The sequence below is a fragment of the Pyrus communis genome, chromosome 10 (genome assembly GCF_963583255.1).
Source record: "Pyrus communis chromosome 10, drPyrComm1.1, whole genome shotgun sequence".
Lineage (NCBI taxonomy): Eukaryota > Viridiplantae > Streptophyta > Magnoliopsida > Rosales > Rosaceae > Pyrus > Pyrus communis.
In genome coordinates, this window is record NC_084812.1 from 11,377,239 (window position 1) to 11,395,159 (window position 17,921).

Sequence of the window (17,921 nt, forward strand, 5' to 3'; positions counted from 1 at the left end):
GCCCTTTCGCGTGGGCAAAGCAAAACAAAGCGATACTACTGCTGCCAATTCAAAAGCATTAACCATGTGCTTAATTAAAATGTTTCAAGAAATTCATAATTAAGAGTATTTGAAAGCACTTTTAGAATGATTAAAAACGCTTTTAATGAACCCTTGAACGGATGGCCTCCCGATTAAACAATATCAGTCAGATTACAAAAGTTAAATGCAGCATCAATTCAAGTACATTCACCAACGTTTCCACACAGAAGAGTAAATACAAACACAAGCAGTTTCGAATTCTCTGCGAATGGTCAGAAACTGAACACCTTCGGCATATTGGGAAAGCAATTGCACGAAACATCACCACATTAGATTGAGCACTATTACTTGCATTGTACGCAAGACATAAATAGATTGAGCTCAGATTAAACCAAACAGGCATCCTAAACTTAATCAAAACGAATGTAGTTTCGAATTCTCACATAAATGTTGATATCATGGAAAGAGTAAACAAGTTATGTAACGAACAAATTACCAAAAAATTCAAAAGGGCATCACGAAACGGCCCAAAACAGGCCATGAATACAGAAGAATGTTCATTTGACGAATACACTGTAAACAACGTACCAAAGTGAGCTGAGGCCCCCACGGCAACTTTTGCAGCCCACAGAAACTTCACCTACAAGTTTGCACTGGAACTACTCTCACTAACCGACCACCTTCTGAATGTGCATGGAACAAAACTCCTACCTGAAAAAAAACCAAACTTTGTTCTAAACAATGCCATTGGAGTATTGCTACTTGCTGGAGCAATGGCAACCGCTACATGATCAACCGGAAACTCCACAGCGCTTTGTACAGCTCCACCTGCATAGCCACTAGCATCCATTGATCCAATTTCACCAGCATCCCAATTCACAGTCAATGATCCTCTTCGTTCCCTCAACCACTCCGCCACCTCGCCACTCACTCCTCTGCACTTCTTGACCTTAATCTTGGCCAAACTGGGACAACCCCAAGCAAGCATTTCGAGCCCGGCATCGGAAATTGGGCACCCCTTAATACACAGTTTCTTCAACGCCACACATTTCGCAGCAATGCAAGCGAACTCTGCATCTCCAAATGATCCGCTACCGCAGAGCGCCAACCTCTCCAATTTTTGGCAATTGGAGGCAATTGCAGTTAGACTCGAAGAGGTAGGATTCACACCAATCAGAACAAGCTCCTGTATGTTTGGGCACTCTTTGGCTATGGCAATCAAACCTTCGTCCCCAATCCTATTCGTCCTCCATCCATCAATGTGAAGCTTCCTCAGCATCTTGCAGTTTTCGGCAACACAGATAAGCCCGAAATTTGAACACTCAGGAGCCTTAACAATGTGCAAAACCTCCAAATTCGAGCATTTCGAAATTGCCGAAAGCCCCAAATCGGTCACCTGCAACCTCTCCAGGTGAACTTCAATCAAACTCCGGTTTCCATTTTCAAGCTTTTCCAGAACCGTATCCCAATCCCCCAAACAGCGGATTAGCTTCAGGGTCTTGAGATTCTTGGAGCCGACGATAAGCGGCCCGAAGCACTGTCCGTTCAATATCTCCCTCAAGGTTATCGATTTCAGCGACGACGACGCAATTTTGTCGCCGATCGGCTCCGAGCCGTCGTGGACACCGCGGAGCCGCTTCACGGAGAGCTCCTCGAGCGCCGGGCAGTGCTCGAAGACGGCGTTCATGGCTTTGGCGCCGAACAGGCAGGAGCCGCAGGAGAGCTTCTTCAGGCCCTTACAGTTCTGCGCGAACGCGGTCATTCCGAGGTCGGTGATTTCCCGGCAGCCGCGGAGCTTGAGGCGCGTGAGGTTTCTGCAGCGAATCGAGATCAGGACCAAAGCGTCGTCGTCAAGGCTGATCGATTTGCGATCGCATCGAAGAGCGAGCTTCGTGACCGAGTCGAAGCGGGCGAAGAGAGCAGGCAGGAAAGGGAGAAGCCCGGCCTGGGCGTTGAAAGAGAGGCGGTGCCGGCTCTGGCCGTCGACTCTCAGCCACCGGCGGCAGACGAGCGAGCTTCGTTTCCGGTCTCCGGCACCGAGGAAGTGAAAAATACTCGCCAACAACTCGTCGGGAAGATCGGAGGTGTAGTCACGGCCCTGGGTGACTTCCCCGTGAAACTCGGAGTCTTCGTCGTTCAAGGATGAAACAATCGCCACCTGTTTGAAGCTGAAACGGCGGCTCGTTGATATCTCTCTTGGACTGTGCTCCGCCGGAGACTCAGGAAACGAATAGGACTGTCCCATGGCGCAGCTGCGAGTGAACTGAACGCGCCGCCAGAAGGTGAGAGAGAGAGAGAGAGAGAGAGAGAGAGAGAGAGAGAGAGAGAGAGAGAGAGAGATGGTGGTGGGTTTTCTCAAGGTTATCTGAAAAAGTGAATTTGTCTGTGTGTGTGTGTGTGTGTGAGTTCTTCTTGTGAGCATATAAAATAACTCTCTGAGAAATAGGCGCGTAGACAGTGGGCGACGGCGTTGAGTGTGTTTTATGTGACCCGTCAAATGGGATGCTCCGTGGCGTCCTCGCAATCTACACGGGCCACGGCCGACCATCATTATTCAACCTTGGCCGTCAGATACGCGCCTATTTTATTGTTTTTACTTTCAATTTTTTACGGTCAAATTTAGATTTGTCGCCTGAACATTATGGATTATTGCAACTTGGTCCTTCATTGTTTTTCCTTCCCAAGTGTGCTTAACAAGGGTCTACCCCGTTGATTGGCTTCGTTATAAAAGTTGACAAAGTTAATGACGGATGAAATTCAGTTTGATCGATTTTTTGGACAGAACACGCTATTATATGATCTATGTCGTTAAAGAAACATCTCATATAGAGCAAGAACAATTGCAATACATGTAGAACTAATCGAGATTAGGACTCCACGTTAGAGTATTTTTGCAAACAATGGTATTGAAAGCATTACTTAGATTGCGACACATGTAGATAAATAATTTAAATCATATTGTTTAGTCCTGTCAGTTTTCGTCAATTTTCTTAACATGATCATGATTTTTTATTGATTATGTCATGTTTATTGTAGATATACAATTTACAATAAACCAGATGGAAAAATTCAACTAAGATGATTTTGAAAGCACCAAAATGAAGAAAACCCAAATATTTAAAGGGCGAATTTTGCAATTAACCATTTCTGTTAAAATTTTCAAGCACACAGCTTTAGCCTAATTGTGCGTGGAATTATTAAGCATGTGGATTATTATTAGGATTATGTGATTCAGTGATTGTGTTTTTTGATACCCCACATCGTGCTTTCTTGTTACTTTTCCTTCTTTTGGGTCAGTAGTCGGTTGTTCGACTTCGTCTTCTGATTTGCCGTCCGAATTTGTATGCTACTTTTGATTTATGTGATTTTCAGAATATTAGTAAACAAGTTTATGTACCCCTTGACCAGGACTTGGTCTACAATTAACCCAAGCTTTAATTTAGATTTGTTGTCACAACTTACTGTAGTCTATTTTAAGGGGGAGAGAGGGAGAGGTGTGATACAAAAGGAAGGAAGGAAAAAACAAAACAAAAAAGAGGCTTAAGAAATTTCGTGATCAATATTTTTTTTTTTTGACGCATCTCGTGATGAATATTTAAGGTAAAAAAAAACTTGCTCCCTAAGTAATTCAAGTACTAATAAGAAATATATTCTGGATGTAATAGGATTCGTACATGATCTCTATTTAGGATTTACACAATGAGACATTTACCTATAATTCTAATTTCTAACTATAAGAAAAGAATTAAATAGTATAGTAGTGGTATTCATATTTAATTGTAAGTTAGAAGTTTTAAGTTCGACTTACTTGGATTGTGAGCTCGATACCAATTTGTTATGGTTGCTCATTGTACTATGACTTATGAATACAACTGTATTATTCACACTAAAGGGATGAGGGACGAGAATGAACCACACAATAGGTCAGCTATTTAAATTGATATTGAATTTGTTGTTCACAAAATTCGAACCTAAAACCCCCCCTAAATAAAGAGAAATGTCATTAGGTTGTATTACTATATGACTACTATAACGAAATATCTAGTTGGTGAGTCATGCATGAATGAGTATTGTTTTGGGTGGATGAACATTTTTCTTTTGCTTTTTTGTTTCTGAAGAGGGAATGAGTAATGACTGGAAATGGGGAAAGGAAAAAAAAGGGAAACAGAATAAACTCTCAAGTGCTATCTCCACTAATTTTCTTTCTTTTTCCTTATCCCTTTATTTAAAAGCCATGCCATGACTCATTCTATATTTGGAAATTATTTTGAGACCCTACCACACTCATGACTCATGAGTCACAATATTTCTATTTTAGTATAAAATCGTATTTGGTATTTAATTTTTTTTTTTAAGCAAATCAAAATAAAGAGTAATACTAGAGATATCCCAGTTTTGAATTTATATTAGTGTACCATTTTATGTGGCAACTGATGCATAAATCAACATCTAATAAGATATTCATTAATTAATGTAGCATGTACACATTACTTGTCACATCATACAATATACCAATGTAGTATAAACATGTAGCCTCCTTAGCATTTTCTTAAAATAATTCAATCTAATTCAATATGTTTTGGATCGACCTTAACTCTTGGCGTAAATTCAACTAGCGAATAAGAATACGATAATAAATTAAGATTATGATACGTTTAAGGTTTGCTTTTTTTCTAATATAAGGTACAAAAAAAATATAACTAGGACTATAGTCTAACAATATTCTTCACTCAAGTTTGATTCACTTGTCATTCCAAAAAAAAAAAAAAATGTTTGATTCACTTGTATGACGAGTTCATTACTTAATTATTATGACTAACGCATTGCAATCAATTGATTAATTGGTTTCGTGAAAATGTACAACTTGGGAAGCAGCTTGGGGTGACAATGAGTCACTATGTATGGGAGTATTTTTTTTAACTCGCTTTGAGCGGAAAGAAGTAACCTAATATTGTAATTAATGACTAAGGGCTAGTTTGAAAGTACTTTTAACATAATTGAAAACGCTTTTGGATCCAAAAGCACTTTAACTGTTTTTTGGAAGAAGCATCAGATATGTGATTCTTACATGAAGCACGTATAGTGTTTTTACAAGATCCACTTGAATGTTTACTAGGGATTGATTTCAAGAATATTTTCACAAAAAATCGCTTTTAATCATTCTAAAAGCACTTCCAAACGAGCCATAAATCCAAGAATATTAGTTCTTCCTCCCCATTTTGTAAGGGTAAGAGGATAAGGGTACAATAGTAGTCCAACAACCAAACTTCATGAGTAGTTTGATCCACCTAATTCTTCAACATCCCCTTTTTGTTTGTTTTCATCTTTGTATTATTTTTTTTCTTTTTCAATAAATATAATATTGATTTTCTTCATGAACAAAAAGAAAATGTAAAACTTGGATTTCATGAAGAAAAATGGCATCTATCAACGGTCAAGATCCAAGGGTTCATTTCAACGAACGGTCACATACGTTTGTGATCAATTATAACGGCACTATCAACTTCATTTTGAAACGTCCAATTCGGGAACGATCGTTTTCAAGTAAAGTGGGTCAAAAAACAAATAGTAATATTTAGTACCATCGTGCCCACCATTATTCAAACAGGAGGCCCTTTTTCTGATTAAAATCCTACCAAATCAACAACTCAATCAGTGACTAGCCTTCAACTTGTTGACAAAATATTCAAATGATAGGATGATCGCAACAAGAACTTTAGGCTGAGACGTCTAAAAACACGAGAGCAACTTGCATAAAATGTTTATTTAAGAGAAATTTTATTTGAACCTATGTAACATTTTTCTACACCCAACTTAAATTTAAATTGTTAATTGTCTATTTTACCCTATTGCATAATTACTATTAATGTAACATCCCACAGCGTCCAGGGGAGTGGATCATGTAAGCCTTATATGTATATTCCCATCTATACTTAGCACGAGACCTTTTGAGAGTTCATTCGCTTCGGGTTCCATTGGAACTCTGAAGTTAAGCGAGTTCGCGCGACAGCAATCCTAGAATGGGTGACCCACTGGAAAGTTCTTATCTGAGTTCCCATAAACAAAACCTTGAGGGTGTGGTAGGGGCCCAAAGCAGACAATATCGTGCTATGGTAGAGTCAAACTCAGGATGTGGTGGGGATCCGGGGCGAGATGTGACAATTTGGTATCAGAGTCAATCATTGGCCTAGTGTGCCGACCAGGATGTCGGGCCCCTAAGGAGGGGTGGATTGTAACACCCCACATCGCCCAGGGAAGTGGATCCTGTAAGCCTTATATGTATATTCTCATCTCTACCTAATACGAGGTCTTTTGGGAGCTCGCTGGCTTCGGGTTCCATTGAAACTCTGAAGTTAAGCGAGTTCGCGCAAGAGCAATCTCATGATGGGTGACCCACTGGAAAGTTCTCGTGTGAGTTTCTAGAAACAAAACTGTGAAGGTGTGGTAGGGGCCCAAAGCGAACAATATCGTGCTACGGTGGAGTCGAGCTTGGGATGTGGTGAGGACCCGGGCGGGAATGTGACAATTAAGTACAAATGAAATTAATAATAAAATTCAAATTTATCAATAAACTCATTAAGCTCTACCATTACTTCTTGTTTATCATAAGTTCATTCTAACTAAAACCCTAATAGGTCTTGTAGAGAAAAACAAACTTTTTTATTGATGGATGGTGATTTTGAAGTTTTGAATCCTCCAACTAAGATATGACTCAATTTTTGAATATTTTGTTCTTTTGATTTCAATTTTTTTTTAAGTTTAGAAGATGAGTATTTGGGTTTCAATTTTTTCATCAATATCCTAAATGGTTTGTTAAACTTTCTGCAATTGGAAAATTCTAAGGAAAAACTTCTTACCAATATTCTTAGATTATAAACTTCCTAGTTTGTTGATAAATATAAGGGGATGAATTGTTTGATTTGTTGCTTATGCACATCAGTAGAAATAAAAAAGGCAAATGTTTGAGTTTGGTAGCAGAAAAAAAAAAAAAAAAAAGTAGCCATGGAAAAGGCTATTGGAAAAGAGGGATGGAGCAAGGACGCCTCTTTTTTTTTTTTTTTTCAATTACAGATGTTATTTTATAAAGGGAATGAGTGTAAAGATAATTTAACATTTTGAATTGGGTTTGAGATGATAGTTTTGGTAATAAATTTGGGTTTAAAGAGAGATAAATTCTTTAATAAAAAACAATATGGGTGAAGAAAGTAAGTTGGATGTAAAAAGAGGTTACATGGGTTCAAATAAAAATTTCCTTTATTTAATTGTTGGTTGTGATGAGTTGAATATCTCCTACTCTTATGTTATTTTATTATCTCTTGTTTTTTTCTTTTTTTCTTTTCTTTTTGTCAAAATCTCTAACGGGCAGCCTAATTTTAAGAAAACCTTAATACCAAATCTTGTATAGACTACAATTCTTGGTCTTGGGTTTTGTCTTTTTGATTTTGTTACGATACAACCATCAATCTGACTTTCATTTCAAGCCTTGTTAGTTTATGGTTTTGATTTCATGAAACCATTTTCTAATAATGTTTATATATTATCGGTGTTTCCTTGTTCGTCAAACAAATATTCATGTGTTTGGAGCTTTGGATTGTTATTTTGGAAGTGTTTGAATTGCTAGCTTAATACAAATACATATATTCCAATATTTGGTTGTTTTTAATTCTGAATGACAAATTTTTTTTTTCTTTTGAAATATTTTAAACTGGTGTGTGCAAAATCATGAACTCTAAACAGTTAAAAATGTTAGTGAAAAATACTTAAAGAATCAAACTATATAAAAAACTTCTCAAGTCTCACCTGAATATTATAAATTTATAATTAGTTGTGAAGAACCCAAGTCTATTTGTTAGGCAAACTTCTTTTTGATGGAAACTGGAACGTACAAACAAATTTATTCAATGTTTGATCGATATTCATCATTAGATTGATTTGTCGTTAATATTTAATTTTTTCCAACTTAACAATTAAAAGATGTGCATTCATCATTTCAAGCTCTCAACCTATAAAGAATTATTAATAGAATAATGCTTATTGCTCCCCTTCCGTATTGAGAAGCTTAAAAATAGAAAAATACTACAAAAAATAAGGAGTCTTAACAAAAAATTCACGGTATTATTTATTTTAACAAAAAATCATATTTTATACTAAAAAATCAATCCTGGTACTATTCATTTTACCCTTTATTTTGTCATTATCATTAAAACTCAAAGTTTTCAAACCTTTTTCATTAGTTTTTTTTTCTAAAAATATGCAGTATTGAAGTCGGACCCTTAATAGGGAAGATGATCCTCTCCGGATCCACTTTGTGGCGATCCTATGGATCTTCACATCCTAATCATTCATCGTATATCGTGTGGTCAATTTTTGTCAAGTACTATTTGTGTTTAATTTAAATAAAAAATCAAATAATTTCTGACCGTACGATACACGATGAATGTGTCACATCCCGGTCCGGGTGGGACCACTTTCCGGGCTCGACCCCACTACCGTAGCACGATATTGTCCGTTTTGGGCTTACCATTCCCTCACGTAGGGGTGGGCACGGTGCGGTTCGGTGCGGTTCCACCCCTAAATTGGAACCGGAACCGAAATATATTAACGGTTCGATTCGATGCGGTTCCACTTAAATTTATGACTAGAACATTACGGTTCGGTCTACACCGGTTCCGATTCGGTTCTTGCCGGTTTACGGTTCCTAATAATAAATTATTTGAACACCAAATCATTATGCATTCAAATACATCTTCTAAAACTGATTACATAAAGTTGCATACAACACATCTTTTTTAATGCATTCAAATACATCTTCTACAACTAAAATACATATGCACTGGTCAATCAGTCAACAAACAAAAAAATGATGAAACAAATTGCAAGTTTTCAAACTTCAGAGAGCAAGCAAGAAGCAGCAGCTCCTGTATACAATTTTTCAACCTATTATACCATGACATGTGTGTGTATATATAATTTATTTATTTATTATTAATAAAACGGTTCAGTTCAGTTTGGCCGGTTCTTGGTCATTCGAAACCGGAACCGGAACCGGTTTGAACGGTTCGGTTCGGTTTTTCACTCAAAGTTGACTTTTCTGGTCAACACGGTTTTTTTCGGTTTTTTTTTTTACGGTTCGATACGGTTTTGCGGTTTTTATGCCCACCCCTACCCTCACGGTTTTGTTTTTGGGAATTCACAAGTAACTTCCCAGTGGGTCACCCATCATGGGATTGCTCTAGCCTCCTTCTCGCTTAACTTTGGAGTTCCTACAGAACCCGAAGCCAATGAGCTTCCAAAATGCCTCGTGCTAGGTAGGGATGAGAATATACATATAAGGATCACTTCCCTGGATGATGTGGGATGTCACTGAATGACTAAAATATGAAGATTCTTGAAATCCTCACAATTTAGATCCAGATGGGATCTAAATCCCTTAAATAGAATGCAAACTTCTAAAAGAATAACCGGGCCATACCAACCCAGGTTAACTATTCTGTTGATTCTGGTTGTGAAACTCATAACAGTACTAAACTATAAGCATATACACTTACATTTTTACCCCCCAATCACACAACCCACAAGTCACATGCGTAAGTGCTGAAAATTGTCGTCGTTCGCCGTTATTGGTGCCGAAAATTTTCAACTTATTGTTCAACGATGACCTAAAAATTTAGCAATAGGTGCAAATTTGTCATCTTAAATTATGCTTGTTGTGTGGTTTTATTGTTTTTATATGTATACACAACAAAATTAGAGAATTTATTAGAAAAATTCATCACTTAACATGTATTTTTTTTAAAGCCACTCTTGGACATCGACGGTCAACCTTGAGACCAAAATTTGACTGGCTGGTTGGAAAATGTGATAGGATTTAATTGTAATGAAGTAATCATTTTGAGTTATAGTAGTATTTTTTGCTCATTTATTTATAATTTATACTTGTAAAGTTTTTTATTTTATATTTTATCGTCATATACCTAGTTGAATACTACTCCGAATGAGATACCTAATTAGGATTTTTTGTCCTACAAGTTTGGAGTTGTATATCGTATTGAAAATTGTCAAATTTTTTTTTTTTACTCTTTATTTGGTGGATAAGGGCTCGTTTGGATGTACTTTTAAAATAACTGAAAGTGCTTTTAGAGAAAATATTTTTGGGTTCCAAAAGCACTTGAAGTAATTTCTGCAAGAAATACTAATTATGCGCTTCTAGGATTTACTTGCATTTTTACTAAGGATTAATTCTAAAAACATTTTTATCAAAATAGCTTTCAATCATTTTAAAAACACATTAAAACGAGCTCTAAATCTCCTAGAACTAACTTCAAATGATTGGTCAATGGAAAGCGAGTAAAGATCTGAAATTTCCAACTTAAGTTCAAAACACCCATAAATGCATTTCTTGGGGCCATTATCTCTGTTTTGGGCACCATTTGACTTGGAAGCCAAAAGTTTGTTAACGGACGGCTCATGTTATACGACGTTACATGAAAAAGGGGATCATTGCATCATCAATCTGTGGTACGTAGAACATCTTCAATACTTTAACAGCAACTCGTAAAACTTGCCTGGATATTGTTTATGGGCTTTAATTTCCTTTGGCGCTTTGGGGCCTTCAGCCCAAAAACATTTTTGTAACCTCAGCATGGAGGGATAAAGGATATTATTTAAAAAGGAAAAGCTTTAGCATGCACGCCAGATTCTACTTACAGTTGTAAATCTAATTACGGTTGAGTATGGCAAGAGATTTGTAGCTCGGATAGGAGCGTTTACAAAATCTTATATTCAACTCCCTTCTGTTTATCGCTTATATAAAAAAAAATAAAAAATACATACAAATATGTACTGATTCAAGCACCATGCAAGTGTTGAACCACATTACTTAATGGATAATCCGTATTATGTCAGTATCACGTACTAAATACCAACAGAAAATGGACCAAATTGATGTCGGTAGTGCTGTAGTTTAGACTGTAACAGTCACTCTTTGTCGTAAGAAAATGTTAGAGCTATCCTGTATGATAGCGAGTACTCATGCAGAAAGAAAAACAAAAACCAACTTGTTTAATTACTCTCTTCTCTTTAACTTTATCTCTTTGAGCAAATAACAGATTATTTTTATCACAACTTTGGTTGATAGCAACAACAGTATACCTTTATCGTGAAAACACAAAGATCTTTGCCCTAGCCACGCTGCCATATATACACAAGTAGCTAATATTACCAAGTTGAAAAACTTAAAAGAGGATCAGTGTAGCTGCTCTGAGCAAAAAGAGATCTGGTCAGTGCATGCTGCATGCATACATATATCTTAAACTTATTAAAAGATGTTGGAAACGATGGAAAAAGCATGCATAAGAGAATATCATCATCGTGTAATCTTTGTCAAGAGTCTTTTTCTTCTAATAACCAAAAGGAAATTAATTATAATACATATTGCAATTCAAATTTAATTCCGTCTACGTATCTAGCAAAAGCAAAACCTCTCTCAAAAGGGAGGAAAGTCCTCCTTCTACGTACCCTAATGTGATATTATACTAGCATATAAATATATTGGTATTGTCAAATTCTCTTAACATCATGTAAAGACCATCTCTTCAATAAATTATTAAATGTGGAGGCTGTTTAGTTATCTATATATGTCTGTCGAAAAAACAACAATTCTAATAACAGGTAGATCTATTTTTTGCTCAAAAGAAAGGAAGAAAGGAGATGGTAATAAGATGGAAGAGAATCTTGTTCCTTCTTTGTCTATATAAATGCCAAGTGAGAAAGCAGTAAAAAGAGAGTCTGATTCGGTCTTTGAGTAATTGTAATGAAACAGGTCGCAGCAGCAGCAGCAGAAAGCATGCAGGGAGCAGGTGAGGTAAATCGAGTGTATTGTTTGCAATAGTTTATAAATAAATGCCAAAGTAAATGGTAAATCTATATTTTCTACGGCGCAGAATGGGCGGACATCAAATGTGGCGTAGGGCATGCCGTTTCGGACAGACAATACGGCAACAAATGTTAAGGAAATTGTGTCACTCTGTCGCTGTCTCCCCTTCCCAGTTAATTTCCATTAGCAAGTTTCGTCTTCTCTTGTTATTATTTGTCATGGGGCATGAGATGTCCCCCTTATGCGATGAATTCATATTTCTTATTTTTACAACTTAATCAAAATCATGAGATTAGTTGACCATTTTAGCAATTGATGTATACTTATTGCATTAGATGTTATGAACTTATGTGGTCAATCAACTCGTATGAGTTTGTCCGGTTATAAAATATGATTTTTATCATTTGAGAACAACTTTAGCGAGGTTGTTTTGGTTATATGTGAGTGTCGATTAAAATATTGGCAGTGCAACTAAAAGTAGGAACACAATTAACATTTTACATGTAAAGAATCATTAATCAAATTGTATCCTATGGCCTCTCTCCTCTCCACTCTTGTAAATGCACGACATTATCCAGTTTTGAAGTGAAAGCTACTTTCCAAAAAATGAGAAAATGAAATGAAAGCCGTGTAGCGTTCTTTCAAACGGACCAAAAGTGTTGTTGGGCCTCACTTAACAATGTCTCGGTAGGAACTAGGAAGCTTCAGTTTTGATGCACATGGACAAGATCCCCTTCCTATATTCTTAATCAATCCCCACAACATGCTTAAAGAAAAAAAAATTATGAACTTTCCATACACTAGGAAATTTCCCTTTGCTTTTTTATTGGAAATTTTATGGTAGGATTTAACTTTCTGTTTATAATGACTCGAAACATTTTACATGAAACAGATTTTATAAATATGTAATACTTAAGTTCTTATCTACTACAGTAACATGATAATAAATTACTGCCACATGATAGTAGTTCGAGTTTGATTATCTCATTCTTGAGCCCTAAACAATATAATCTTCATAAAATATAAGTTGAGTCATTTGGATGAATTTTATAAGTTTTGATGATGTGATTTTGTACTTGGGTTATTATTATTATTTTTTTAAGAGGAAACGATAATTGATTTTATTCATAAGTTTAAGAAATGATATAATTTTGGAGGAGGACATTTTGGAGAAGATTTCCTCAAATAGAAAACCAGAAAAATTAAAAAATAAGGCCGAGTTGGTCATTCTATGTGCCGCATAATTAGTGATTCTACGAATATGATGAACTCTAGCGGATTCAAAACCCCGTAAACTGGGCTTAATATCCTCAATTAAGGCCGCCAATGACTTGAACAACCTGAAGCACATTAAACTCAAGTATAAATTGCAACCAATTTCTTTGAGATGCCAGCCGAAGACCCTTACGAGCAGCTAGAATCTCGTGCGAGATTTTCTGAATGAAACCTCCAGCATAACTACCGTCATCGTCTCAAAAAATCAACACCGATTCCCCGAGAACATGTACTTGGGATTTTAATTTTTCTTCCACGTGAAAAAGAACTGGTAATATATTTTTCACTGACATTAGCGTAAATGACCTAAAAGCTGCTTATAATCCAGTAGTAAAGTAAAGTAAGCTGTAAAAGGTAAATAATAAGTTCTTGTTTGAATTCGAGAGCAAGAAACCGAAAGACCAAAAGAAGAAAAAAGAGGAGTTGTCAGTTGAGCATCTCTGATGAATCCGAAAAATGACTGTCCGTTATTCCAAAATTGCACTGTTTCTGTTACCGGGTTGACCATCTTTTACTTTCTATTGGTACACGTGTCGGTCTCTATTACATCCCCCGGTAATTTTCTAACGGCGTTCCAGTTATACGCAGTCAACGCTTTTCCCACTACAACAAAGACCTTCCTTAATTTTTGACCGCGTGACCAGTCACGTTTCCATCTCAACCATCAAAATATCCCATCTGACGGTGTTGAAACTCCCAAGATCTAAACTGTGCTTCACGTGATTCTAAGGAAAATCATTCGCTTTTTTAACTTAAATCAGTAACCAAATAAAATTAGGGCTCGTCTGATAATTGTTTTTAATAATTAAAAATACTAAAAATATTTTTTATTTCAAAAACATTTGAAATGTTTTTTTACGAAAAATTAACTTACAGAAAGTACTTTAAATGTCTTTTCAAAATCAATTCGTATTTTTACTAAAAATTAATTTTATAAATATATTCTCTAAAATCGTTTTTAGTTATTTAAAATACTTGTCAAACAAGCCATTAAAAGCACTGGAAGTAGAAATGTTCACAACTTTAGGCCACATTTATTTATTTTTCAATAAAATCTGATTTCCTCTAATAATATAAAGTAATGGCTGAATGCGAACGCAAAAAAAAAAAAAAAAAAAAAAAAGGGGACAGGCGTGAAGGGTTCTGAGATAAAACCCCTTCGCATGCTTCCTGCGTTTGGCGCTCTCTCTCCTAAAAAAGTAAAGAGAGAGAAAGGAACAGACTCAGAGATGGATATGGGCATGAGCTCAACCCTTTCTCTCTCCCTTGTTCTTTTTGTGTAATGACCAAAGCTTTTCTTCTCTTCTTCTCCGAAGAAGATGGCTCTGCAAGAAGAACCCCAAGAGCTCCAAAACCCTCCAATGGCGTTCGATCCTTCATTATTCTGCGAAGAAGGATTTGAGGAAGATTTGGGAGACAATGGTAGTGAGGAGGAGAGCGAGAACTGTGATGGGTTTTCAAAAAAGCAATCATCTTTCCCTTTGATTTTCCTGGAAAGTGATATGTTCTGGGAAAATGATGAACTTTCCTCTCTAATCTCCAAAGAGGAACAAACCCATGTGTGTATCAGTGGAGAAATCTCAGATGGGTCTTTGATGGCGGCTCGGAAGGAGGTGGTTGAGTGGATTCTGAGTGTAAAGGCACACTATGGCTTCTCCTCTTTGACCGCCTTTCTGGCTGTGAACTACTTTGATAGGTTCATTGCCAGCCGGCCGTTTCAGAGGGACAAGCCGTGGATGAGTCAGCTCGCCGCCGTCGCCTGCGTCTCGTTGGCCGCCAAAGTGGAGGAGACCCATGTGCCCCTTCTCTTAGATTTGCAAGTACGTGTAAATTTCCATTTGTAATTTGAGTGTTTGTGAAATTGCTGGACTGTTGTGTTTATTGGATTTCTCGTGATTGTGATTAGGTGGAGGAAACAAAGTATGTTTTCGAAGCGAAGACCATTCAAAGAATGGAGCTTTTGGTGCTATCGACTCTCGGGTGGCGGATGAATCCAGTGACCCCAAATTCGTACTTTGATCACATTATCAGGAGGTTTGGTTTGAAGAGCCACCCGCATTGGGAGTTTCTGTGGAGGTGTGAGCGCCTACTTCTATCAGTCATAGCGGGTGAGCAATCTAAATAAGCCTTCATTTCGATGAGTTTATTAGTATCAAACATGTATCAAGAAGGCATAAATGTATTCATAATGACACGAGTTGGTACTGAATCTTACATTTGATACGGTGTTTTTATTGCAGATTTGAGATTTACATGTTATTTGCCTTCCGTATTAGCCACTGCGACAATGCTGTATGTAATCGATGAGATTGAGGCATTTAATCCTGTGGAATACCAAAATCAGCTTATGAATGTACTTAAAGTCAGTAAGGTTTGTACTTAATACATCGATTTCTCACTTCTCGTGTAATTTCATCTCCTGCTTCTGTAAATGTAATTCAATTCAAGCTTGATGTCTTAAATAGTAGAATATTATTATGTCCTTTACAGGACAGAGTAAATGAGTGCTACAAGCTCATCCAGGAACTAGCAGGCAGCGTCGAAAACCAAGGCCACAAACGCAAGCATTTATCGGTACCCAGCAGCCCAAATGGAGTTATTGATGCATCTTTCAGCTGTGATACGTCAAGTGATTCGTGGGCTGTAGCATCACTGGATCCTCGATTTAAAAGGAGCAGACTGGAGGACCAGCAGATGAGGTTGCCCTCTTTAAATCGTGCGTCTGTGGACGTGCTGAGCAGCTCTCGTTAGTCTCTGATTGTCTTTTGTCTACTATTAAACATAAAATCCCTCCTTTGCATATTATATTATTGGCAGTATCTACTTTGAGAACATTCTCTAATATTATCATCATTTCTTTTGTGGCCAAACTGTGAAAATGAAACGCTGTGAGATTAAAACTCCACCTCTCTTACCTCTTTCTTGAGATGTGGTTTGGGGGTGATGGTTTACGGATGAGTCGAAGAAATCCATCATGCTTGATCTGCCATATGATAGTGTTTAAGTACTTATATCATGCATACACCCACAATTGACACAATTATATATTATCACTTATTCATTTTGTTATATGTAGTGGTTGTCAAGAAAATCCTCTTTATGGCCTTTATCTACCTTGACTTAGCTTGAAACTAAACCTGAGGCGTCCATGAGCGCCACAGTGGGTGGGATGAGGGTAGATGTAGAAGTGTAAGTTCAGTTCCTCTAAGCAAAGGGGAAATGGAACAATAAAAATGCCAGATATGGAGACGGGCAACGCTAATACTTCATACCAAACAAAAAGAAGTAAATGTTGGGCACTGAAAGTCTTTGATTGTTCAGCATGATTGAACAAGACAATGACTTTGGAATTTTCTAATTTAGAGAGGTGAGAAATGAGCAGTGTGCTTGTTAGTTGGTTTGTTGAACTACATTAGAGAGAAGTTCAAATGTTCAAAGCCCTATGATTAGGTGATTTGATTGGGTTGCTCTTACAACATGATCAAACTCATCATTAGACGTTTGCAAGGTTCCAAACGACCAAATATTTTCTTGCCAACATTTTGTCCTGCCTTAGAGGCGTTTAACTTTGTGTTTGTGCCTGTGCACATGTCCAAAACCAGTACAGTACTCATAAAGTAGTCTCATATTTGTATTATGCTAATTGAAATGATATACATAGTCCCAAACTAGAACAATCCGAGTAATACGTTTATCTATTCTTTTCACTTATGCAAATGATTGTTGTGGCTGAGTAACTAGTCTAATTGGTGTAGCTTGATCTTAGTACATGTTCAAACAATGCATAGTTGTTGATAGGCTTCCAGTTGTTTTCTAACAGATTAGACTCTGAAGTCTAAACAACTTATCGTAAGGTTATTTAGCCACATTGATTTGTTTCTCTGTCGGTCTTTTTAAGTCCCCTGTCAACACCTACTCCTTTCTTTGTTTTGATTTTGATCCAACACCTTATTTCAAATCTGCAAATAGTCAATTGCTAAGAGTGAGCAATGTAACTTTTGCAAGCAGGCAATGAGCAATTTAGTAGCGTCGTCTTCATATGTTTGTAGAAGTCCGTAGTCTGCAAGTTTAAGCACCTTGTTTATACATTTATGCATCTGAATGCCTAGTTGCGTTTGTAAGTCAGACTCCATCTGTCGATTGCAAATGGAATCAGCAAGTAGAGTCAATGTTTATAGTAACAAGCGTCTTATGTTTAGTAACGACGCATTGTGTTCATGAATTATCATCCATAAATTTCTGTAAGGAAAGGTTTGAAATTGGGTTTTTGCAGGAAATGGGAATTTGTGAGGAGATGTCTTTGTTCTTGTTGTCTGTGGTCCTCCCCTGCCTTTTTTTTCTTTAGGTTGGTTAAAGTTTTAGCTACATCCCTTTCGTATCATACGTCGCATGCAGAGAAAGAAGAAGATGATGATTCATGACAGTATAAGATTCTTCAAAAAAATTAGAGCAAACAAAGCAGAACTTGTTTGCATCTATTTTTCTCCATCTCCTTTTTCCTCCTGTCCTTAACATTAGGCGTGCCATAGTCGTTCGTACCGTGAAATTTGAAGAGTCAAAGGTCAGAAATTTAAACTTAAAACGTATGACCAACAAGAAAGAACTACTTATGTTGTTTTGTTTCCCATGTTATTCTTCCAGCCAGATGTCAAGCACCAAGTTGTCAAAACGAAAATTGCATATGTTGTATCTGTCTGTCTCACCAAACATTATTATGTTTTTGATGACGAAGAGGGCTGACCAGTTCAAA

General features: G+C 36.9%; 2 protein-coding genes across 2 annotated transcripts; one reads left to right on the top strand and one right to left on the bottom strand.

The window, feature by feature from the left end:
• Positions 1–437: 437 nt before the first annotated feature.
• LOC137747165 (F-box protein SKIP2-like) lies at positions 438–2,342 on the bottom strand. The gene has a single exon (XM_068487198.1). It carries the CDS (start codon positions 2,264–2,266, stop codon positions 662–664), a length of 1,605 nt encoding a protein of 534 aa, XP_068343299.1. The 5' UTR covers positions 2,267–2,342; the 3' UTR covers positions 438–661.
• Positions 2,343–14,323: 11,981 nt separating this feature from the next.
• LOC137747231 (cyclin-D3-3-like) lies at positions 14,324–16,071 on the top strand. Its single transcript, XM_068487301.1, has 4 exons — positions 14,324–14,991; positions 15,078–15,279; positions 15,412–15,542; positions 15,662–16,071. Exons 1-4 carry the CDS (start codon positions 14,491–14,493, stop codon positions 15,920–15,922), a joined length of 1,095 nt encoding a protein of 364 aa, XP_068343402.1. The 5' UTR covers positions 14,324–14,490; the 3' UTR covers positions 15,923–16,071.
• Positions 16,072–17,921: the final 1,850 nt, after the last annotated feature.

Coding starts and splice junctions, on each gene's coding strand:
- LOC137747165 (XM_068487198.1), bottom strand. CDS start 2,266: ATGGGACAGTCCTATTCGTTTCCTGAGTCTCCGGCGGAGCACAGTCCA.
- LOC137747231 (XM_068487301.1), top strand. CDS start 14,491: ATGGCTCTGCAAGAAGAACCCCAAGAGCTCCAAAACCCTCCAATGGCG. Junction 15,280..15,411: donor ACTTCTATCAGTCATAGCGG/GTGAGCAATCTA, acceptor TTTTTATTGCAG/ATTTGAGATTTACATGTTAT. Junction 15,543..15,661: donor ATGTACTTAAAGTCAGTAAG/GTTTGTACTTAA, acceptor TGTCCTTTACAG/GACAGAGTAAATGAGTGCTA.